This window comes from Cyprinus carpio, chromosome A4 (genome assembly GCF_018340385.1).
Source record: "Cyprinus carpio isolate SPL01 chromosome A4, ASM1834038v1, whole genome shotgun sequence".
Classification (NCBI taxonomy): Eukaryota; Metazoa; Chordata; class Actinopteri; order Cypriniformes; family Cyprinidae; genus Cyprinus; species Cyprinus carpio.
The window spans coordinates 4454028-4479952 of NC_056575.1; the positions used below are offsets into that span (position 1 = coordinate 4454028).

At 39.4% G+C, this 25925-nt stretch overlaps 1 protein-coding gene across 7 annotated transcripts in view; it reads right to left on the reverse strand.

Moving 5' to 3' along the window:
* Positions 1 to 1397: 1397 nt before the first annotated feature.
* LOC109064036 (forkhead box protein P2-like) overlaps positions 1398 to 25925 on the reverse strand; it is a 98692-nt gene continuing 74164 nt past the window's right edge. For all 7 annotated transcript variants that reach the window (XM_042747366.1, XM_042747344.1, XM_042747353.1 and 4 more), the window contains 10 exons: positions 24912 to 25016; positions 19711 to 19798; positions 16982 to 17065; positions 13711 to 13921; positions 13148 to 13224; positions 12918 to 13019; positions 10816 to 10937; positions 10654 to 10723; positions 9763 to 9974; positions 1398 to 4851 (listed from right to left, as the gene is read on the reverse strand). In XM_042747366.1, coding sequence (XP_042603300.1) covers positions 4707 to 4851; positions 9763 to 9974; positions 10654 to 10723; positions 10816 to 10937; positions 12918 to 13019; positions 13148 to 13224; positions 13711 to 13921; positions 16982 to 17065; positions 19711 to 19798; positions 24912 to 25016 — 1216 coding nt within the window. In that variant the 3' untranslated portion in view covers positions 1398 to 4706. The remainder of the gene's footprint in view (positions 4852 to 9762; positions 9975 to 10653; positions 10724 to 10815; positions 10938 to 12917; positions 13020 to 13147; positions 13225 to 13710; positions 13922 to 16981; positions 17066 to 19710; positions 19799 to 24911; positions 25017 to 25925) is intronic.

Here is a 25925-nt window from a genome sequence, read left to right on the forward strand (position 1 = left end):
AAAATTTACTCATGCTTAGGCCATCCAAGATGTAGATGAGATTGTTTCTTCATCAGAACAGATTCAGCATTACATCACTTGCTTACCAATGGATCCTCTGCAGTGAATGGGTGCCGTCAGAATGAGATGCCAAACAGCTGATAAAAACATCACAATAATCCACACCACTCCAGTCCATGAATTAACATCGTGTGAAGCAAAAGCTGTGTTGGTATTAAGCAAATCCATCAAGACATTTTTATCTTCAAATGTTGCTTCCAACTAAAAGTGTCCTTTATTTATATAATCGCTTTGACCATTGAAAAAATCATCTTGTCTGAATCAGGAGAGAAACATGCACAGATCAAGCAGTCCAAACCGGCCAAACCGGTTCTAAACATATTTTGGTGGATTTTGATGTGAGAACAACAACAGGGGATAGACTTTTTCATTGAAGAAAGCAATATTATGAATATAGGATTCGTATTTTGGCCAAAAGCAAAGGTTTAAATTAAAACGCCTTGATGGATTTGTTTCTTGTAAACGTACAGCTTTTCACTTCACAAGATGTTTTTTTTTTTATCAGCTGTTTGGACTCTCATTCTGATGGCACCCATTCACTGCCGAGGATCCACTGGTGAGCAAGTGATTTAATGCTGAATATCTACAAATCTGATACTATGAACAAACAACTCATATACATCTTGGATGGCCTGAGGGTGAGTAAATGTTCAGCAAATTTTGTCTTTTGGGTGAACTATTCCGTAAAATGTAGAGATAAGAAAGTACGACATCTGTAGGTTTAAACATCGATCTGTATGTTTTACAGGTCTGAAATTATTATTTTAAATCCTTTTTGATCACAATATGTAGACAGTTACTAACAAAGGATTTCAGTGACTCTGCCATATACAGACGCCCAGACGCTATGCATTATTTCTGGGAAATAAACCGCTCCCTCATGCCTTGCTTTCAGCGTTCAAGTAAACACATGCTGCTCCTCAACTGGGGGCCAAAAACATAGCAAATACGCATGAAGATGAGCCGTTTCCAGCACAGAAGGCCCGGCTGCATCCCAAATAACCTTTTCAAGTAAGTTGTGCCAGGCCACGCTCTCCTCAGATCAAAGGCGAGGACGGAGAACATGGGCCGCGTTCATCACGCGCACCTTCGTCTAAACAACACCCGAGGTGCCGGAACAAAGCCGTGTAAGTTGGCTATTAAAGTTTTATTGTTTTTTCCCCCCACATCTCTTTTCCGAGCTGTTTTTGTGTTCCTGTGACGAATTCCTCCACGTTGCATAAAAGCATAATGCAGCCCCATTTCCACAGACTGCGTCTTTGTAGAATAAAAGATATATGTGTACAAAAAAAGTAAGAACTCCCTGACGTTGGAGGTAGACAGTTGCTTTTCAAATCCTAGTTTTGGTCCTTTATTTTATTCAGCAGTGAAAAGCCATGAATACAGAAAATAATAACGGTCGATACAGTTCTCAATCGTGACCTCTATCGCAGAAATCCGTAACATATGGACACAGTACACGGTAATGAAAAGTATCAAAAATTTTGATTTGAAGAAAACGAAACCAAACAAAAAGACAAAAACAACCAAAAGGTATTGACCAATTACATAAACATGTTTTTTCTTTTTTTGCTACAGTCCCAATTTACTGTATACATAAGGGATCATATTCCCGGAGAATGATAGTCATAAGAAAGGATACATGACTGAACTGCCAGACGTAATGCTTCAGAACGTATGCACAGAGGTACAAGCAATAAATACACACATTAGGAAAAGCCTTACAGCTATGCAACGCAGATGCAGGAAAAGCAGGTTTGCTATTCTTAGCAAGCAATGAGAGAACAGTAAAAATTCAGGAAATTCAGAAAAAAAAAAACACTGATCTTTTTAGCTTAGAAAAAAAATGTCTGGTAAATTCATGGGTCCACCAACATTTTTTTTTTTGTTTTTTTTTGTATCTTTTTACATAATATGCACAGTTATCAAAATACAGACAAAATCATCCCAGAAAAAAACCCAGACAATCCTAAAATCTATTGGAGGAGATTGCCGATCTGGAGGTTCTTCTGGTATTATGTGCAAGCAACTATTTTAAACATTTTTTAAAATGTTTTTACAAAACCCATGCAAACTCTACAGGTAATATGCATTCTGTGGCTGAGAGTTTCTTTTGTCGATCATCATCATCTCCTCCCGGAAACAGTATAGCTGAGGTATGCACACTTTATGCACTTAGTCCATCAACAACATCATCTTGACGTTTTATTATAAGTGTTTATTAATTCTTATTTCCAGTCCACCAAATGAATTTAGACATGCATTTTTTTAATAACACAATATCCCCTTACAGGTATTTTTACATATTCATTCTACAAATGTCTGAGGACAAACTAGTTCAATGCAAAGCTTCCACATCTGCCTTTGGGAATGTAAACTAGCGCTTTTGGCGACGTCCTGTGTGAATCGGGCGGAATAATGTGTCGGTGGCGTTCTAACAATTCGTGCAATCTGCCATTTTTTCGCGTTGTGAAGAGGTAGAAGCCTTTTTTGGATAAGTGGGAGAACCCTTTTTGTATCTTCTTATTCAAAGACGCTGTGTCCTTATATTTGGTGCCATAAAATTATTATGAATGTCATCTTCAAGTCAATTTGCTGACTCCAGCAAAGGATTTGTTCCTGGATTCAGCTACGCTGTCTTATTAGTGTGTGTGTGTGTGAGTGTGTTTGTGTGCTAAAACTAGCAGCCAACCCTTCGGTTTGGCACGAAACGGGTACAACTGCACAGTATGTTTCTCACACACAGAGACAAACTTTAACGTTATTGGTTACAACACAAAGCAGTTATCCGTTTCAAATGGGGTTTGTGCATTAGAGAACTATCAAAGAAAGCGAGAGAAGAAAAGGAAACAGGCTTTGCGTTATTTTCATCTCCATCCGCTGTATAAGACGAGGCAGAAATCTGTATAACTTTGGTTTGATTGAAAACAGAAACAAACTTTAAAGCAACAACCGCTTTTCCTCGATGACATCAGCAACGTTCAAATAAAAGTGTTTCACCTCAAATAACTGGTTGCTACTTGTAAACCATACATGGTCTGACCACAAACCTTCCCATGATCCAACACGAGCTGTGTCTATATAGCCATGAATTATACAATGAGTCTGAATCAATGGACGTCAGCTGGAAAAGGATTCGTCCTCTTCCTGTCATGGCTCTGTTGTTTGCTTTTACAATATAACCAAAGCCACATTTCATATCGACTTGAAATCATGACTTTTTTGGCTTCACTAGATATCGTAAAGTTTGGTTACTATATTTTCGGTTTCGGCTCTGAAGAAACTGACGGATATAAGACAGGACACGTTGGACAGTCACAATGAACAGTACATTTCACTAGTAAAAACAATGACAAGATGGCTTATGCAAATCATAATAAAAAAAGGAATACAAAAGAAACATTTTCTGCACTTCCACAAATGATTATTTTGGTCATGATCCATTTATAGCTGCTCTCTTGCTCAAGCCGGACCACATGACGGTCGCTGAATCGAGGTCTTCCTGTTTTATTCAGGGTCGACCGACATCACAAGGCCCGAGCGAGCGCTCCTTCTGTCGATCAAATTACATCAAAATCATTTTATCTTTGTACAGGGCTAAAGGAGACAATCCCAGAGGTTATTCGAAGGTAGTTAGTGGAAAAAAAATCTTCTCTTTGTACTAGTTAAAGTCACAGAAGACTGACCAAGTCTGGCGGCTTCTGTCTAAGCTATTGGCTGTTGATAGTGTTGGCTTTGGTTTCTAGCTGTTGCCTGTGACTCTTTGCAGGTAGACAAAGCTTTAGAACAAGGAGGTAAAGAGACTAGAAGAATATGCAGAAACGCATCTTTTCTTTCGTGTTTTTCCTCTCAGCGTGGTGCTCGCAGCAGTTGCGACTGAATCACATTTCACGTTTTCAGCAGAAACGGAGCTAGTGAGACTCGAGACCTACTTTGTGTACTTTTTTTGGATGGCTGCAACAGTCTTGATACCTTGGTTGTGTTATTGATGTGATTTTAAGAAATGCCATTTACAGTTGGTGGTGACTCGAAAAAAATACAAGCTAAGTCGCGGGAAGAACAAAACGACAATGACGGGGGGAAAAAAAATTAACAACAACAACAAAAAACAGCTTTTTTTCCTTTTTAAATTTTTTGTCGACATACAGGCAGTGACACTAATTTTTGATACTACTCATGTGCAAAAAATAACAGAGCAACAACTTGAATTGAACCAGCAATTGCAATCTAACACCGACGACTACTGTGGCTTGGATATTCACAAACTTAAAACTTCTTTTTTTGGCAGTATAATGTGGCTGTTGGCTTTCTACAAAACAGACTCGCTTCCGTTTCACTTCTGTCTTTTTTCGGTCCGTGAGCCTTGTGTTCATTGTGTGAGGTGGCCGAGCTGATTCAAACAAAATCTCGTCCTTTTGTTCTTCCTTTTATGTTTGTTTTTAAACAGCAGACGTCTCATGTCTGTCCATCTGTGGTCCCTAAAGATCTGCGCTATAGATTTTCTTGGGGCCAGTCTCCAGATGCATGCTTAAATAAATACTCCCGCCTGCTGCGTCCAGTCTTTCTGCGTTTGCGGTGGTTGTGGATTAGTTGAGGGGCGGGGCCTGAAAGGGGCAGAGCCCTGGTGGAGGGGTGGGGCAAAATAGTCATTCCAGGTCCTCCGATAGGTTGCCCTCCTCAAGCTCCCGGTCCTCATCCAACTCAGGACTGTGATTGGCTGTGGTCACCAATGACATTGGACAGTCCTCGTCGTCCATGTTTAGTGGCTCCTCCTTGACGTGAATTGGAGGCCTGCGTAAGTGAAAAAATTATCCATAATTTAGGAGGAGGTCTGGTCAAATATGGTAAAGATTACATTAATGCTGCATTTATTTAATCTAGAATACAGCAAAAACTAATATTATGAAATAATACAATTTGAAATTACTTTCTAAAGAGATATATTTTGCAAGTATGACAATCTAAATATAGATCTTAGTAAATAAATAAATGGACATTAAATATGATTTAAGTTCAAATTATATAATTAAATGAGAAGAAAGAGACATAAAAGTAGCACAGCAATACAGAAACCTGGTTGCCAGTATTTAGTTGAGCCATCATTACAACAAAAATATTTGACTGCATAATGCAGCGACTGACCAATCAGAATCAAGCATCCCAGGAAGCTGTCAAAACAAGTACCTATAAGCTCCGTAGTCTATAGAAAAGCAAATCGAAGATCTAATTACAAATCTGTAATCGAATAAGAAAAGTGTAAAAACTGTAACTCATCAAACATGCAAAAAACATTAGCTAGACGCATTCAACACTCCACCGGAGACACCTTTAACTCAAGATGTTTTTTTAAAGTCTCAAAAAAGCATTAACAGAAATTAAACCCCGATTAATGAATCACGTGTGGAAACGTGTAACCGTTGACAGTAAAATATGCTCGCCGCTGAGAAGTTTACTGATGGCACCTGCTATTTAAAAGGGGAAAAAAGCAGTAGCTGCAGTCCCATTATAAATAATGGAGAATTTCTCATCCTCTCGCCCCTGGAGCAATGGGGGGTGGAGTGGAGCTTTTTTTTTTTATCTTGTTAATAGAAAGTGCAGGCCTTCGTTAATATGCAGGGGCCGTGGTGGCACTTCTCAAGTGAGGAGACAACCTGCAGCTAGACTCCACCATTAATCAACTTCAGACTGCCAGCTGCCTCGGACACCATGATCCATGTTTTTAACTCCAATATCTTTACCGACTGTCAATAAATGTAGGGTAAAAAAAAATGGTGAAAAAACACGGAGCGGTTTGGCGAGGAGCGGCGAGATGCCGAAGAGAGGGCGGAAGTAGGGTTACTAACAAGAATAATAACTCTGTCATACACAAACAAGGCTTAACATGATCTCGAGCCCTTGGCAGGGAGAGAGGTTTGTGCTACCGTGATAAATCTGACAAAACCTAATTATTTCTGACACGTCGGATGCATCAGGAAATCCCGCTGGACTGGAGAGAGAGAAAGAGAGGAATCCTTATCAACTAGTCTCTGTATTAGGCCGTGTCTGGCTGCTCTCTCCTGGGTCGCGCTCATCAATGGCATGGGGAACTTTGAATATGAAAAGAATTTTAAAAGGTACAGATTACTTTAATATTTATAGCAAAATAGATTAATATTCAGATGTGGAAGCGCCAGGATGTTTCTGTCTCCTATTCTTGGCTACGTGCGCTGGAGAGAAAGGCGGCGACTACACCAGACCACCACAATGATGTATTTCACCCCCTCAAGAAATACCTGCGAATGCGAATTAAAAAGTCCTCCTTCCTTTATTAAAGCAATTAATTCAAGCACAATGGCATCTGGCCGTCAGACAGTGTAATCTTAAGTAACGATATGCTCTCGTTGGCATGTCCATCAGCCATTACTAGTTTTTTCTTTGTACTAATTTGACATACTTTCATATAATTTTTATAATTTATGGAATTCGTTATTGTCATTTCCTTTGGTTCTCATCATTTAACTGGCATATTAGCCATAGAAACACTGGCATAATGTTCACAATCATCTATTATGTCATTGTAACAAAACGGTGCTATAAAAGACGTTTTTGACTGTCACTGCTCATTACTAAAGTTACTTCTTGTAGTTTTAGCCATAATAATGATGCTAAAATGTTAACAGATATCTATTTTGCCATCAAAAAAAAAAAAATAGTGTAACTGCCGCCTGCCACATTTATCATTAATTTTCTGCTCATTACTAAAGTTCTTTTTTCATAATTTTACTTTGCCAGAATTTTATGCTGTTTATGTAACTGTAATTTTTTAAAAACTTTTTAATATATGTAAATCGTTCATTCTCATCATTTCTCTGCAATTTCAGCCATAACAGTGATGTTACAATCTATTTTGGAATCAAAAAAGTAATATATACTTAGTATGTTGACCTGTGATTTTTATCATTATAATTCGCCATATTTTTTTATTAGTCTGTACATTTTACTGGTGCTGCAGCCATAAAATTTAAGCTATAATGTTAGTAAACAGCTATTTTGTCGACATAATTTTTGATGGGGCTATAAAAGACATCGTTGGCTGTCAACGCGCACCTAACGTTCCGCTGGCCACATTTATCATACAATAACAAACAGATATAATTAAAGATATTACGGCGAAACAAATGATCCCGGTCGGTCTGACGTTCCACTGGCCATTAAGCTCGACACAGGCCTTTACTCCTAATGTAAAGAAGCATGGCTTACAGCTTTCATTTGCATTAATTATAAATCAGCGGCATGCTTGTGAGGTCGGAGGAGGAAAGAGAGAGGAAGAGAGAAATGATTAGTCCTTGCCGTCCCTTCTCCACTGTATTAAGATGTCAGGATGAGTCATTTTGTGTTTAATGAGAGGCTGGCATGAGCAAATCTGGAGCCTGTGCCAGTCTCTGTGTGAGTGTGTGTGTGTTTAGACACTGGCACAGCGCTTGAGTAGAGATGCTTCCCTTGCCCAAAACGATCAGAGACAACTATGACTGCAAACACTACCAATTTCAAGTATGTTTGTGCAAGTGTGTGGGTTTAATAGTGTTTAAAAAGTTTTATTACACGGTTCTCTGGAATGCTTGATTCTGATTGATCAGCTGCAGCAAATATATATATATATATATATATATATATATATATATATATATATATATATATATATATATATATATATATATATATATATATATAAATATATATATATATATATAAGACTGCACATCATTCCTTAAATAAATGAAGGAAAATTAGGGAACTTAATTTTATCCATTGAGAATTCACTTGATAAAAAGTGCATTTAAAAAATAAAAATTTCAGTTTTCAATTTCAATCACATTTTTGCCTGCAAACTATTACATTTTCTCCTCCAAACAAGACACATACACACATACACACACACATATAGTCTGACTGATGCCATTAATGCAATATGTTCAGAGAAATGTTAGTCTAATTGTTCTGTTTCTCAGGAGACAAAATGTGAATATGTTGTCCTCTTCATTATTTAGTGCAGCCCAGAAAAAGCCACTCGCAAAACATATTTCTTCCATTTTTGGCATGCAGAGGTCATGTAGCAGAGATTTCACCTTTATTGAGCATTTATGTCTTAACGCTTCAGCCAGACAGAGAGAAAATATGACAGACGGACAGGCAGAAAGAGAGGGAGGGGGGTCTAGAAACACCAGACTTAACTGTGCTTTATTAAAAGTTAAATAACCTGAGGGAGTGAGTACACAGGGATTCTGTCTGGATCTCTGATTTGGCCCACTTCACACTACTGTCCCACTTCTGAATCAAACACACTCCTATTAACACACATTTTCAGAGCGTGCAGTGTGTTTTTAGCTAATAGGGTCTTTGGGTTAGTGTTAGCAACTCTGTGCATGAAAACGCATGAAGTGTGTGTGTGTGCAGGTCTGACAGAGTGCGACACACTTCCCGCTGCCCTTAACGCACGTTACTATCTTTGGCTCAGTAAACACAGCCATCCAGCATGAGTGACATCACTGATTAGGGCGAGCACATGTTCTATATCACCATTCCTCCAACCGGCACCGCATTAATCTTTCATCAGCCTGTGCACTCTCTCTCTGTCTCCTCCTTTCTCTCTGTGAGCCATTAAAAAAGATGGAAAGGCAAAGATTTTTAAAGTAATTAATGATATAGTTAGCTGCTAAATATTAATAGGAACGGTCTTGCATAAAATATAACATCTAAACTTCTGCGATGCGGACAGTGGGGTAATTACAAGAGAATCTATAATTATGGCAGCCTTCACTTCTTACCTATTTATAGGTAAGAGCTGTAATCCAAGAACCAAATGTTCACTTAACCTTCAGGTCTAGATGTTTTTTTTTTTTTAATTTATTAATTTTATTTTTTTATGCATATGTAATTTAAATGTCACTTAGGAACCATGCGAATATTCATACCACTGCTGGTTCAATGCTAAAAACCTGAAAAACTAAAATTATATATATATATATAATTTTTTTTTAAAATAAATAACACATGAATAATTATTTTATTATTGCTAAAGTACAGTATTCAGTTGTTGTTTTTTTTGGCACAAACACATTTTTGCTATAATTTCCAAACATCATCCCTTTACATTTAAGGTAAATATTTTTAAATAAATAATAATAATAATGTTAATTTATTATTGCTAAACTATAATAAAAGCACATCATCCCTCAAAATTTAAGGTAAATAAGTAGTTTGAAACCCATTTTATTTCCATAAAGTGTGAAACTGGATAAACAATGAGTAAGTTTAGTCAACTGAATGAATTTAATTTTAAAGTTAATTTAGGAATGAATTAATTTAATTTAAACATTATTTAGGAAACTTTTGAATACTTATACCACTGCAGAATCAGTGCTAAAAATAACTGTATAATTATTTTTTATAAAAAAAAAAAAAAAAAAAAAAAAAATATATATAATAAATTATTTTAGGATCTTAAACAATTAATCACATATAACACTCATAACAAAATACAATGTTAGAATTAATATTAATGATATTAGTAATATTAGACAATAAAATTACAGCCCACATTTCACGATCCAATCAAATCCTGCTGGATGAAATCAAGCCCTGCTGAATATTTAGCAAATCATTATAGACTTTAAATGTGCTGTTTTGTGTCTAAATGCACATGTATAGTGTGTGTGAACTCACAGCTGGGTGTGTGGGGAGTATCCGGGACTGCTGTGTCCGTTAGTGTCCAGGTGATCTAGTGTGCCGTTGAGATCCTCATGAGTGGTGCCCTGTAATAGGCCGGTCGGGCTGCCGCTCATCAGACATGGAGGACTCGCCCCCATCATACATGACGCGCTATTCATCAAGCCTGGATTACCCAGCAACGGCAAAGAGGTCTCCGCCAACGCAGCCTACGAGAGAAAGAGAGAGAGGGAATAGTTATACACATGCATTTTCAAGCCTTTTCAGCAGTCTGCATGTCATAGCGTACGGCTTCCAGCTCCTTCGAGATTATCTCCTCTTTTTTATTGAGTTACTTCCAAATTATTGCTGAAGAATCAGTATGATAAAAACAGATGAGAACTGCCACAAAGTGGCAGAAAAAAAAACAACCGGAAAGTTTCGAAGTCGAAAAAAAAAAACATCTCTTCACCTTACAAGACAGGCCTCAAATGAACAGCGAATAAAGAAAGCCTGAGCATCCACATGATAATGAAACCATCCAAAACTTTACCTCAAAACAGTGAAAGAAAAAAAAAAAAAAAGACTTGACATTTTTGCCTCCTGCACATTAAAGTTATATACAGTAATTAAATTTTAAAGTTTTTGCCACGAGCACCTCGCTGGCCGACACTGCGAAGCCAAATCATTTATGACAGTTTGGATAAATATTAATGATTATGCCCTCGCATTTGCACAGGCTGCAATCACTCTGAGCCCAGGCTGGCAGAGAAGGTACCTGCCTCTACCACACGGTGTCCTTCTAGACTCTCACTGCCTGTGCCAACCTCACATACACACACACACACACACACACACACACACACACACACACACACACACACACACACACACACACACACACATTACCTGTAAGCTTGCATTGAGAGCCGCCCCATAACCCAGACTGGATGGCAGGTTCTTGACCAGCGTTGGGCTCCTGAACACAACACCACAAATGTTGAAGTTTATTACTATTAATCTGACTGTAACAGCATCTGAAAAACATTTATAGTGCGTTTATGTGTGTACCCTGTTATCTTCTGAGATCTGCGTTTCTGATATTCCATTTCATCCACGGTCCACACTGCGCCCTTCACGTTCTCCACCCGGACAAAACATTTGTGCAGGCTGAGGTTGTGTCGCACTGCGTTCTGTTAAACATACATATACAAAACAAAACAAACAAAAAAATCATATATAATGAGTACATTTATTTTAATAAATGTGCATGATTTATCAGTGCATTTTATTTACAAAAAATAAAAATAAAATTTTTAGCTTTCTGCTGGTTTAATCAATGCCACATAGGTGGGGAAAAATATTAACCAGTAATATCACATCTTATCTGCTGAACACTATTGTTGTTGTAATGTGTTATGGTAGATTAAAATTAAATTATGGCAGTTATTTTAAGATTAAAGTCCATAATAAGTAGGAAATGTAGATGTTTGAGGTTTATAAATTAAAAGGGAAAAAAAAATCTAGCAATAATTAAAATTCCAAAAATATATGAATTCAATTTATCAAAATGACCCATAAACACTCCTTCATAATCAAGAAGCATGAATAAAAATGAAAGAAATATGGAGAGTCTTGTACGTTGCCATAAAAAAAATCTAATTAAAATGTAGCAAAGAAGCAAAATAATAACCTTTGCTCTTATTACTTTTTTTCATGTTTTATTTGAGGGGCGGGTGTTTTTTTGCTTTAAGAAAAGGGAGAGAGAGGAATAATAATAATAAAAAGAACCTCATAAGCAGATCTCGCATCTGACCTGAAAATCCCAGGATTTGATTGATCTTAATGCCCATGGCTCTGAATATGATAATTTTAATATTAATGAGCAAATGAGCAGTTTTATTATGCATGCTATATAGTTATAACTAATAAGCTGGCGGGGTTGAGAGCTCGATCCCCAAGCTGAGCTGATGAGACCAAGCACAGATATTAAATCACCTTTCATTCCTTTTTAAAAATTCTCTCTGTTAATCAAATGACAAGCCCGTCACCAGCCGGCCCTGCCCGGGCCCTCACAAAAGAGCAGGGAGGCTCCGAATGTAAATTCCTGCTTCGCTATTGTAGAAGGAGGGACCCGAATACGCCGAAAGCCCCTGCTTTGCCTCTTTGTTCCAGTTGGAACCAGATTAAAATATTGAGTTGATAAGGACAGAAGCAAAGAGAGCTCGAAAAAGGGATGCCATAAAAATGCCTAAAAACGCTGCGTCTCCAAACAGTAAATGTGTCATGGCCCAGCATGCATCTGTACGGGGAGCTATTGCACACCCTTGTGGAGCTGCAATCATACACCAGCATCATTAGCAAGCCAAATCCAAATTAATTCACTTTGCTAAATCTAGTGCTGGGAAATGCTTCGCATGCTGATGAGAGCAGGAGAAAACTTAGAGAGGACCTGCATCACGAGTTAAAATATAAAAGGAAAAACGGCCGTGTATCTTATCGACACGCACCGCGCTCTCCTGTCTAAAAATAGAGAATGGTTTTCATTGTATCCTCCTTTTCTTTTTATCCCTGTCTGACAATGTATTTGTTGGGACAGAGATACAAATGAGGCCTTTTGTACTGGGAAATAAAGTGTTTCCCCTGGATGACAGGGGCATTAGCGCTTTAGAGCCAAGCGGGTCTTAACCTCTCTCTCCATTTGTCTTGTTCTCCTTTGTTTTTTGTCTCACTGCGTGAGTTATAGTGTGTACGAAGCCTCAGCCAACATCAACAACAACAAGAAAGGGGATGTAACGAGTGCGTCTACAAGGCAAACAGCCATCTTTCAAATTAATTAACCAATAATATGCAGGGTGGGAAGGGAGAAAAAACGAAAAGGAGACACTGAGAAAGCAGTAATACGCCACATCTAACAAAAGGTGCTGATGATTGAGTGGCTGGTTAGTAATTAGCGCGTCAGCGCGCACACCTCCCCATCAAGACTCGGCTATTAATTGCACCAAATTAGAAAACGATATCAGAGGCTGAATTATTCTTTCACTTGTCACAGAGAGACAAGCGAGAGAGAAAGAGATAAAGAGAGAATTTGTCCTTTTCAGAAGGCAGTTTACAAAGAGGGGCGATTGCCATTAATCGGCCTATGTCCCTGGCAGGCTTCTGTAGCACGTTACCTTCCAGGTGGCGGCATTGCGTCTGAAGTAGGCGAAGGTGCGCGTGAACCAGCTGTAGATTTCGTTGAGCGTTAGCTGCATGTCACCTGCCTCCATGATAGCCTGCGATGAGATGCCATTAAGCGGCGTGTTACAAACTGGAGTGCATCAAGGTGCTCTCATCCAGATTTAATTCAAGCAGCAATTAATTACAATCTAATCAGGCTAAAGCTAATTTATTTCCCACTCACCTGCCTGATGAGGGTTGCATAAGTAAATGGCGGCCTGACGTCGGCGTTCTTGTAAAACTCGTAGTTTGGGGCGATCTCTGCGGAGAAAAATAAATAAAGAAATAGTAGGAAGCAGCAGATAAATAATAAAAATAAATAAATAAACCCAAGTGGGATAATTGCTAAACGTGTCTCCGCCAGGAATTCATTCAGGATTTTATCAAATTAAAACGAGAGGCGAGTTGGGAGGTGGGGGGGGACACTTCAAATCAGCATTTTATGTCCAACTAAATACATTTTTAATTAATCTCTCTCTGGAGAAATCTTAAACATTAACACGTTCGTGAGTTTAGAGCCCGCACTGATATTTTGTACATGTTTGAATAATTAATGCCTTCCCCGCTTCTCCAACACTTGCAGAAGATCAGTAAATATAAACATCAAACAAGATGTTTTTACATGCACCACCTTCTTGAATATTGCATTATTTTATACTTGCCTGTAATTAAAATGCATTGAATATTGATGATTTGATTTTAGCCTAATTTGCATTAAGAGCAAACAAAAAAAAAACATCCACAAACCTGAGGACAAGGGCATGGAGTATTTGTCTGTGTGGCGTCTGCGCATGGCGCCCATGCTGGGCACGTTGGCGGGACTAAGAACGCTGGGCACCTGGGGCATCTGGGAAAGGGGCGTGACTGGTGCGGTGGGCGTGGTGGGCGTCTGAGGTAAGTTGGGGGGCGAGACAGACGGGAGGTTCTTTGACATGGTGACACTGGAGACGAGATTCAGCTGTAGAAGAGAGAGAGAGGGTGCTGGCTCATTCCTACAGCTGTGTTTCCCCTAATAAGCAAAGTAGGAAGCAGCCAATCTGCACTAATTACAGGATGAAATTTTATTATAAGAATTCTAATTAGAGCACGCTGTTAAAGATTATCTAATGATCAGTCTGTGAGTTATCCTGGCCCATCTCTATCGTATAAGAGCTCACTGGATGCAAAACACACACAGTGAGAAGAACATCACCTGGCTTCCTGCCATAACCTGGTGCCTTGCTAGTGATCCATCTCGCTCTCTTCCTGTCTTACCACCCAAACGCAGAGTCACAATTTTATTTTTGATATGCACTTATCCTCTACATTTTTTGTGTCCCAACTTCACCCGAGTGGAAAATTCCACCCTGACCTTTAGTCTCGCCGTTAATTCCTTCGAATGGTAATGACATCATTACATATTCCAACCAAATTGCCTTAATTGCGAATTGGCAAGCAGAGTTCCGGTGCTGTCGGAATTAAAAACAACCACCGGTTAAACATCAACAGTCATTTGTGGCACGTGTTGATAAATACAATGTAATGTCAAGCAGCTATTCTCAGGCGGCTGCTCTATAGACAATTACAGCTCCACTTAATGATGATGAGATAATGCCAACGCAGAGAGTGGCACGCGCTATACCACTTTGCAAGAAATCAATGACTCCTCTAGGGGAATGTTGTATCCTGGCTAACGACTGGAACTAAGACCTTGAAAGGAAATTAATGACAAAGACGAGTGGTCTTCCACAGGGACGTCTTAGCAAAAGGGTAAACGGTTATGTTGTTGACATTACATCACATGCTAAGTAAATACTTGTGTCTTAATCACTATGAAAATATAAATTGACCCCTATTACTTCTAAACGTGCTTATTTATGAACACTTCATTGTTGCACATTAAAAAAAAAAAAAAAAAAAAATCTGACATTTTGTACAACAAATAGTTTAATGCTACACATTGAAAAAAAACAAAAAACCAAAAACAAAACAAACAAAAAAACAAATAAACAAAATATTTATTTTGTCAATCTTACAACACTCCCCAACAACCTTACTCTTAGCGATGGTATGATTATTACTAAAACAAAAACTAGCTTTGTTGTATGAAAGACAAAGTTTTTGTGCTAAATTTATTGCCATCTGTATTCCCATCTTTGTCCTTGCTTGCAAAAATGCATTTTGATGTGTATAATACATTGTATGATTCAACAGGGGCCGGGTCACGGCACCAGATTTGAGGACGTCTCTCTTAATATCATTCTCATTGTGGCCAAACCACAACATCAGCCTGTAATTACACACTACTCATCTAAAAAGGTTTTGATACACTGTCAAACACTGCAAAAAAGCACTTCATAATAAATCCTATCAGTAGTGAGTGAGAGGGGAAACAGAGAGTGTGCTGCATGTATATTTAAAATGTTAAGACAAGATTTTCCTCCTCTTTCCTCACCTGGTTATGGCAACAAGCGTAACATGTTTGCAGGCATACAATCTGGTGTTTGCAAAATGGAATTTATTAAAGATTAACTGAGCAGGGGTGAATGAGACACAGGGATCAGCCCTTTACTACCCCTGCTCATCTGAATATATATTCAAGGTTGGCTGAGAGGAAGGCAAGGGGTTGGGAAAAAAGAGCCCCTCATTATTCAGGACTAGCAGCCTTGGTAACTTTGATTTTCAGCCATCCATGGCATGGCCAAAAGGTAACATTTAATGAAGTGCCATTCAGAGTTTAAATGGGGTTGTATAACAGTGTACCAGCACCTTGTGTTGGGCTACTGATAGCTGTTGAGGGCTTGCCGGTGCTCATTTTGTCGTGCTAATAAATTCGCACTATTAATATTTATCAAATGCGTGGGACAGTTCTCTGTTGGCCCTGTGTGTACGAGGGTGTGAAAATACTATATTATCTGTAACATCCCTGTTTTGTAGGGAGGATACACATGTTCTCTTCGTTAACTCCGAAATGGATAACGTTAAAGCATTTGCGTGAGCCTGACTCTTGCACTAAGACAAAAAGGAATGAGCCAAAAAAAAAAAAAAAAAACCCAGACCCTCACTGATTATTTAAGAACTTGCCATTAATTGTTCATCATCAAATGCAATTAGCAGTCCTTTCATGTGTGGTTTATGTAATGTAATACTTCATTAATATTATTCATTCATATGCGTTCGTGGATTATAGGATGAACGTTTTTTATTAGAGTCTATTTCACCAAGCTGCTGGAGTTCTGAGGATGAAAAAAAAAAAACCCTGAATAATAAATCGACAGAGGTGAGCAGTCGATTCCTGATGGATTTACAGGATAATTATTCCGTCTTGTGATTATCTGTTTTATATGGTGGGAGGTGATGAGAAAAAATTATGCTGGTGAAATTAGCTACTTGCTAAGCGGTGGCAACACGTTAACAATGTTTTCCCCCGTAAAATGCTGAATAGCTAATAAATAATTCTTATAAATAATATTTATGACAGCCTACTCCCTTTTGGAAACACTTTAATTTCCAGCAAAACACTCTGTGTCTTCTGTAATTTGTTTTTGATTAAAGGTTAAGAATGTGTTTGGGTGAAATCTGATGTTTTTTTTTTTTTTTTGTCTACAGGGATCAAGACAGATGGGCCATTTTCATATATTGCTCCATTTTTCTCCAAATACAGCTATATATCTGAAATGTTTACAGATTATGGGTTATTTCTTCACAGATCATCTTCTCGCAGTTTCCATCCATCATTTCAAACTGTTTGTTTTCTGAAACGAAACGTCTTCCCCCTACTTTAAGTGGGCCTGCGGTGGCGGTGCTAAACATCTTTTACTGCCCAACAGGTTGTTTGCGGTGTTAAAGCCATCAGAGCATAATGGCTCTGCGTTTTTGGCTGAGATCGGGTGTATGATTTAATGCTCTCTTGGTCCTGATAGGGTCCCAAGAAAGCAGACATTACAAATCCCATTCTCTTCTCATCCTCCAGCCGTGTTTAGTGAGCTCATTTACCATCCGAGTCCTGTTTACTGTATGCGTACCAATATGCACTCACCGGTTTTGGTGATGGTTTGGGCTCTGAGGGCCTCATGTGCAAGTGTGCCATCATTGCCTGAAGACGCTCACGCTCTTTAGAAAGCTGTTAGCAGAAAGAAAGAGGGAGAGAGGGAAAAAAGAAAACAGACCGGTTTTAGAAATGAGTGATTTTCCCCAGACTACGACAGTAATACATCTTATCATCAAGCTTGTTTGCTTGTAATAAATCCTGCATACGGCCAGACCAGCTTCCTTAAGCTCGCCTAAAAGATACAGACATAAAGCAGTGGTTCTCAACTGGCAGGTTGTGACAGCCAGAGGTCTTTTCCAATGGGGCCATGGACAGCTGCAAAACAGCAATGCTAAATGCAAATAAAAAATGCAATTAACCAAACACTTGAGTAGAGTTAGGATAGAACAATAAACGGGCTTATCAACTTTCAAAAAGGAGAGGAAAACATATATCTTAACTATTTTAGAGCAAATTCACCTGTCAGTTTTATGCATTTAAACAAAATGTTGAATTTCGGTTTTGTACATTGTTGGATACTTGATGTCCTTGGATTCTGAAGCAAAACCAGTTGAGAACCACTGAGAGCGAGAGAGAGGCAGATTAAAGCAAAGATAAGAGAACCATTCCTCGTGGTGCGGTGATGTAGAGCTGAAGGTGGTGCTCGGAGGTCACGGAAAACAAATAGCACTTCATCTTTTTGTCAATAGCAGAATTTAGGTCAGCAGAGCTCTGACAGTAACAAGCTATTCAGGCCATAAATTAGAGGGTCCTGGTCGGCGACTCAAAGTCCTGTGGACACTGTTAGGGCTGGACTGGATCTAGCAGCTGCCGAGAGGTGAAGGGGTCCCGCAAACAGAGTGCCAGTTGGTCCCGCCTCCCTGCTTCCTCTCGAGTCCTCCGAGGTCCAGTTAGTGCCCTGGCGATCTGTTATAATCAATCTAACTCATAGAGAGTGACAGGGACCAGCCCGCACGGCGCACCGCCTTGAACTCTGCTGGTGTGTCGGCATTCGAGCTCTGAACCGGCCCTCATTACCACTGACGGAGGACAAAAAAAAAAAAATTGCCAAAAAGAGTGGAAAAAAGCCCAGAAGGACAGAAAACAGCAGCTCTGCTGTAATTGGTCACAGTGTAAGCACGCCGGCTTTGTGGTATCAGCGAACAAGAGAACAAGTCAAGGGAGAAATCGTGATGTCCGTCTGTTATTTTACATATAAACAAGAATTATTCATTGTTCTGTTTCAAGAGCCCAACAAATAAATAGGGAGGGTTTCGCCGAGCGTAAAAACCTTTAAAGGTTGAGGGGAACGCTTGGCTTGCATTCAGATGGGCATCACAAAGGCTTAGAGGAGCCACGGTCAGAAAGCAATCCGCACCACAAAGGCGATGCAGCTCTTTGTGTGCGTAAATGCAAGGGAACCTCTAGATTTAGATAAAAAGTAACTAAAAGCCGCAATTATTCTGCAAGCGAAACTGGTTATTTATTTGAAATTAACAGAAGAAAGATGGATTTTGACCCCGTGTGCCGCATCCCATGATGTACAGGAAGGTGTGAGGCATAGGACAGAGTGTTAACTGGCGGGAGAGATGGCCGCAGTGCTGAGTAATAGCATCCCTCAATCACTGCTCTCATTATCTCGCCAGCGTGACACCTTAATAAGGTCATGCTCCAGCTACTGAAAATAGTGGCTCTCTTTAGAGGTTCCTTCAGGTGCAAAGTGTATTTAATTAACACAGTCCAGCCCAGATGCACGCATATTAATTGGACGGGATGGAAAATAAGCACAAACCATGATTTAATTATAAAGGCCTGTGATGGTTTTCACCTTTGTTGGGATGGATTTGCTCAAGGTGTCCCTTGTGCATTTTTACACTTTACGCGCTGCAAGTTTTTTTATGGCAACAAGCTAATTAACAAAATGTTTAGTGTTATGCTGCAAAAAAGCAGTTCAAGTTGAACAAGTGTGTGCTAAAGACAACATGAAATTAAAATCAAGCAAAACATGTAGGTACTGAACACCTACTTTTCACAATCAAATCAAGTCCTGATGCATAAAATCCAGTCTTGCTCTAAATCAAGGACTAAAATGTAAATAATGATTGTTTTCAAACACCTTTCCCAAACACTTTCACTATCTGCCACAGGATAAGCAGATAGTCCCATTTGCAACCTGCCAGTGCTTAAATTTATTCATTTAGCATATGTTTTTATCCAAATGACAAAAATCACAAGCAATTTGTCATAATGAACAACATTTTCCAGACACATTGTAAAGTTTCAAGTATAAGTTAGTACACAAATTAGGTGAAGCTAAACTGAGTCCAGTTGGTTTAATGTTTCAGTATTGCAACAATATTTTCAATTAGTAGAGAAATCAGTCTACAAATCACACATGCATTGTGAATTTCATTTCATGTCGTCTCTAAAGTGATAGTTCACCCAAAAACGTCAATTCTGAAATTCACTCACCCTTATATTATACTAAACCTGCATGATGTTCTTGTGTGAAACAAGAAAAAAAGTTTTTGTCCATACAATAAAAGTCAATGGGGTCCAGACTAACTGACTTTCATTGTATGGACACCAAAGTGTCAATACATTTTTAAACACTTTCTTTTGTGTTCCACAGAAGAAAGTAAGTCATGCACATTTGAACGACATGATGCCAGAACTGTCATTTTTGGGTGAACTGTTTCTTTAAATGCATATATGTTGTATTCTTGTGTCTACTGTACCTGTATCTCTAGCTGTTGTACCACCTGCATCTGTACTCGGCACTGGGCAGTACTCCTATCGTCCAGAGCGTGTTCACTGTTAAGGTGCCTGTGGGGGAATAGGAGAAACGGATGAGAAACCAACCCCTCATACACAAACACACACACACAGGCTGAACTAATAATAGACCGTTGCTGTTGATCAACTACCACTGTTGCTGATGAATATGATTTCTGGATTACAGGACGTCCAGCCCATTAGCTTTTAACAAACCACCACCGTCTAACAAGCGTGTCCCACGCTCACTGAAAGCCGGTGTTTAACATCACAATAGAGCGACTGTCATGTGAATGAGAGGCAGCGCTCAGAGCACAACGGCTTATGAGAGATGTTGGCGTACAAAAGGCCTCGCGCAGAGGTTTTGTCTTCTACATTTATCAAGAAATAAATACAATAAATGTAATTTAACTCAAGTAACGTTTAAAACGCGCCGCCTACGAAGAGTGCATTATTCCGCCGACATATTAAATGTATCTACTCATCCTTTCATTAGAATATTACGCAGAAAAAAAAAAACACTTCAGACTGCAGGAGCAGTCAATGGCGGTTTTCCTTGATTGGATTTTGTCTGCAGGACACAAAAGAAGCCTGCCATTAAAATAAACCTTTATTCCCGGCGAACGCACAAAGGCGAAAAGGTTTTTAAAAGTGTTGTGATGTTCGGTAATGAGCCTCTATCTAAATTATCATTGGTGACAAACCCACAAAGCGTTCTTTTAGAAGACATGCTTGTGAAATGCCAATGCTGCCACTCTCTTTCCTGTAATTATAGGTTAGCTTGCAGACCCTTCAATGATCATTTACAGTACAACCTCCAGTGCATTAGTGTGAGCTTAAATTGCACGCACAGTCGCACACACACTCGCATGCAAACACACACACACCCACCCCCACACACAGAGCTAGTTTTAACACTACTAAGCATTTTCTCTTTTCATTCTCTATTCATAGTGCAAGCTATTGTTTATGTGCAAAATGCAAAATAACAATGTATTCATAATCCTCCTCAAACACACCAATCAAAGAGAGGACATTTGAGAACACAATGGCCGCCGCTACCTTTCAATTACGCCCATACCCATTTAAAATTATTTCATTCCATCACGCCCGCTTTTGCTATTGTAACCGTTTCAGGTCTAATGCTCAGATATTCTCCATTAAAAATCAAGAGTGAGATAGCATTGAACAGAAAAAAAATGCCTAGGATGACTGGAGAGTTGGTGCCTTTCTCCGGCCCCATGCCTAATTGCTGTTTCAAAATGTGCATGCATAGGGGCATTTCATTAATCATGTAATCAGGTCCCTCGCAGGGAACTAATGCTGCAAATACCCTTTTCATTTCAATGCTCATAATGCTATCTTACGCACTTGATGTATGGTGGATGTCATAAATTACAGCTGCTTCAAAAGCCACGACTGGCTAGTTCAGGTAGCTCGCTAAATAACACATCTTATCTAGCACGCACCATTTCTCATTAGCGACCATCTAGATCTTAATCTTGTTTCCTTGTTTCTTTTAGGAATGTGAGGTTTTCTTTTTTTAATGGAAGCCCGTTTCCTTCTCCAAGAGTAAATAAAATAAATGTAACTGTCAGAAAGTGTAAAATACTAGGTTCTTTGTGTTTTTTTGGAGATAGAGAGTCACAATTACTAAAAATAGTCATAATTGTGAGATATATAAGCACAGTTACGAGAATGTCACAAGTCTGAGACATGAATTCGCAACTGTGAAATACAAAGTTGCAGTTGTGAAACACCAAGTCACAATTGAAAGATATGTCGCAATTATGTGGGAAAAATAAAGGAATTATTAAACAGCTCAGTGACCTATACAATTAGAATTGTGAGATACTAAATCACAATTGTGAGAAGTTACGTTGAAAATATGTGAAAAAGTAATTACATTCGGAAATATAGTCACAGTTGTAAGATATAGTAACAATTATTATAATAAATAAAGAGTTTTAGAGTCACAATTGTGAGATACTAAGTAGCAATTGTGAGAAATGAGGTCACAATTACCTTTTTTAATAGCCATTAGAATGAAATACAGGACAACAGTCTTTAGCAAAAGCTAACGATAGCTAGTTAGTGCTGGTGATTACATTCAGATTACTGCATGGCTATGAAATATTCAGGCAGTAGGTGTTTTACTATGCATTGATAAAAGCAGGGGGCTGGAGGGGGGGGGGGTTAGATGCAGTCACCAATATCTCTTAATGAGCCTGTGGCGCTGGGTTTAGTTCAAACAGAGAGGTGAGAGGAGAACGAGACAGGGACGCCCGCTCGCTCTGAGCAAACATCTCTGGAGCCACCTGTAATTTATGGGTCACTTTATAGGCATATTGATTTTTGTTTTGAAATGGGGAATGAGGGCTCAGACAGACAGGTACGCAACGGACGGAGAAGTGCATCAAAAACCACAGACAGAATGAAATCAGCTGATTTAGGCTATACTTAGGCCTTTCCAGCCATCTTGGACCAATCAAATTACTTCGCCAATTCTCAAATGACTCGCACTGGACATGGGCTTGATTAATCTAACCTGGGACTTCCTGTTGGCTTTCATTAGCGCCCAGTTTAAGACTCAGCACTCTAAGTGGCGGAAGCTCAGCAGGTTGCTTCACCGGTATTAAATGTTAAATAGGTGAAAAGGATGATTCATTCCCCTGCAAAAACCCCATTAGAATGGGCAAGAGTTTGTTTACGGAGATACACAAGCTCATATTGTGTCTACATGGGAAAGACACTACAGCGTTGACAGCACGTCAATCTTTATTACAGGCCAGCGGGTATGTCTGTATTTTTCTCTCCCTTCTCATCCTGACTCTTCTCAAACATGTGAGAGGAAATCAATAAGGGAACTAGGGCAGCAATCTGGAGCTTAAACAATAAGAAAATTGCCTGCGTGGCAGAACAACATTAGAACGCTATGAATTCATTATCCCTCTCTTTTAGCTGCACATAACCCCCAAATAAGCTGCCCTGAATCAAACCCTCCAGACGCATGCTTTGTTGCATTAATACACACGTCTCGAGGTGTACCAGCTTGCTTGCATGCACATTCACGCACATCTATTTGAACTTCAGATGTAATATAATGTGCCAGGCACCTCTTGGCTACCCCTCTCCAGGTGCGCAGTGCATGAAAGACTGCAGAGCTACACTTAAATGCTGATCTTGACAACTTTCTCAGCAACACAACAAAGATTACAAAACCGTGGCTGGTTTCTTCTCCGCAAGCTACAAGCCTGTGCAGGTTGGGTGAATCCCTCCACCTCCTGCTTTCCCATCAAAGGTGCCATTTGAATCTGACACCTATTTTATGTAAACCATTTTAAGCGTGTGTACCTGGATGATACGCAGCAGTGACTGGCATCTCCGAATGACATTAAAAGCTTCTTTTTGACACCGACAATCGCTCCTCCAAGGCACGGCGCCACCCGCCATCTCTCCGGCTCAGATCATGCAGTCTTTTGTGGGAACGTTTTCATGTAGGAGTTACAGTACGGGCGTCTCCGACTCTGGGAGCGAACGAGGGTGTCTCGCCCCCATTTCAATGAAGATTTGGAAGATGATTGCTGTAATGGCATCCTACCGCACAGGCTGTCAGATGCGGAGCATTTTTATTTAGTTCTCTTCAACCTCTGATGATAACATGATCTCTGATGTATGCTGTATTGCAATGTACGTAATAAATGAACGTCAATTGAGTAGACGGGGTTAATTAACACTGTACCTTGAGGTATATGCATACTTTTGGTTGACAGTCATAACCAACTAGTTAAGTGGCAACACACTCAAATGTGTTAAATTCTTGACTTGTTTGGGATGGACTATTTACAAAAGAACAGAACAACGTTGCCACTCTCAAAAGCCATTTTCATGAAATGACTGGACATTTACACCCACCAAACACACCAGATTATTATTTCACAGTTAATTATGTATCTAATTAGAATATTCAAATGAACCATTTTCTCTATTCTTTGATGGTGAGGCTCTTTCCTCTGAGTGACAACATGATAACCTGCAATCTCCAGCACAGTAAACTGCTTCTCCTTTGATGTCCCCCCGACTCACGTCCTGGCAACAAAGCCGACCAATTACAAATGAGCTAATTAACTAAATTGTTGATGGAGCATGAAGAGTTCATTTCACTCCGTTAGCTGCACCATGACAACACCACACGGCTACGTAGGTTGCCATTAGCTTCTGCCTCTCAACGCCAGCCCATCATCCACTCACGTAGCCGTGGAGATGCATGGTCTTTTGTGAGCGCCACCTATGATGGGCTGACAGGCGCCTTTGGGAAATCTGTTAGGAGATTCACCATCCATTTTGTGGATTTACAGTTAGGTGCAAGAACTGACGTATGAAAACTTTTTAAATTGAAAAATTTGTTTGTCATTGGCAGTGTTGGGCAAGTTACTCTGAAAATGTAATCAAATTACTGATTACTGATTATTCCTTTTAAAAGTAATCACATTACTGTTCTGATTACTTTTTTTCAAAAGTAATTAATTACATTACTAGTTATGTTACTTTTTTCTCCATGAAATTTATGAAATCTCAGCATACATGCCCCCGATAAGTATTTGTTATTAAAGCATCAACATTCACAGAACACCGTTATTTTTAACTAAAGCAAGCGGATGCTGCGTGCATGGTTTGGCATGCCAGAATGCTAGCAAAGAGCGCTGCATTTATAATTTCTAAAAGACATATCAGTTCATCACAGTCTCAAAAATCTCTGTTATAACACAATAAATATATGCATAGTGAATCTTTCATAATGTCTACAATTCGTGTGTTGTAATTAGAGGATTCGTAAGCACGCAAATTTAACCACTGCATTGCTCAACGCTGCAAACAGGTGTTATAGCCTAAATAGAAGATCTTCATATGCTTGCACCGGTTAATTATTTATATTTTATATTAGTTCATGTTGCTTTTGTGCAATAGAATCAAATTACAGTAACGCATTACTAAGTAATGCGTTACAGCCCAACATTGCTCATTGGAGGAAAAAGTAACAACTAAGCATCAAATAAGCATTAAAAAGAGACATACAAAGGAAACAGATAAATTACTGCTTTAGGCCAACTGAAACTTTTTAAGTGCATATAAATGCAATTATGGTGTCTCTATGATCACTTACTTCAAAAACTGTCCGAAGTCGTCACAAACACTTTCACATCCTGGCCACTTGCACACTCCGTGACCATAGAGGGACTGCGCTGCTGCGGTCTCTTCATGCAGCGAACTGAAAGAGAAATAATGAGCATTAAAACGTGGTGGAAAACATGCCGGTGGTACCTGTCAGGATACTATGACCAAAAGTTGGGTCAAATTTGATGGACTTGATGCTCAGAAAACACATGCTCTCCCTCGACATCAGGCGCCCTTGTGATTATTGATCCAGAATATTACGGAGGAGACACGAGTGTATTAAAAAACACACGGCCCGGCCAAGTAAAATCACTCGTCAACATTTTTTCCACAGACTTTCACCTTGCAAAGCCATTACGGAGAACTTGTGTAAATAGCAGAAAACTGGCCCCTGTGTTTTAATTTTCACCAGGAGATTCATTCGCAGTGGAACGGGCATTTTTAAGGACACAACTTTTTGTGAAAAGACATTGCGGTAAGTTACGACTGCCAGTTCTAATGGTGCTGAGGGGCTAATGTGCGAAAGTGAGGCTAAGCAGACAAGCACAGCGTGTTTGTGCGGGGCAATCTCTCACACACACACTACACTCACCGGCTGTTTTACATTGCCGTTATCGATCCAGCACATCTTAGAAAGCAGCTGGCTCTGACAACACACTCCGTGATTATGAACGACCGTGGGCCCGAGAGACTCCGCCAACACACGAGAAAAGAGTGTAACCTATTTCTTCAATTATTTCCGTCTCTCTCTCTGTTTTTCCTTTTCCTTCTCTGCCTCTAAAGATTTATCTCTCAAGAAAGGGCTTTCTGTGAAGACACTACGTACTTGAAACCTATTACACAACACATCCACCCCCAGTGAAGTCAACGGCTGTTGCTATGTACTAACATATGGCCGCTTCAGACTGAATAATACATGGAGAAATATGCGAATCTATGCCTTACAGCAGCCGTGGAGTGTATAAAAGGGCCGACGCACGTATAAACGTTCAGTAAATGCCAC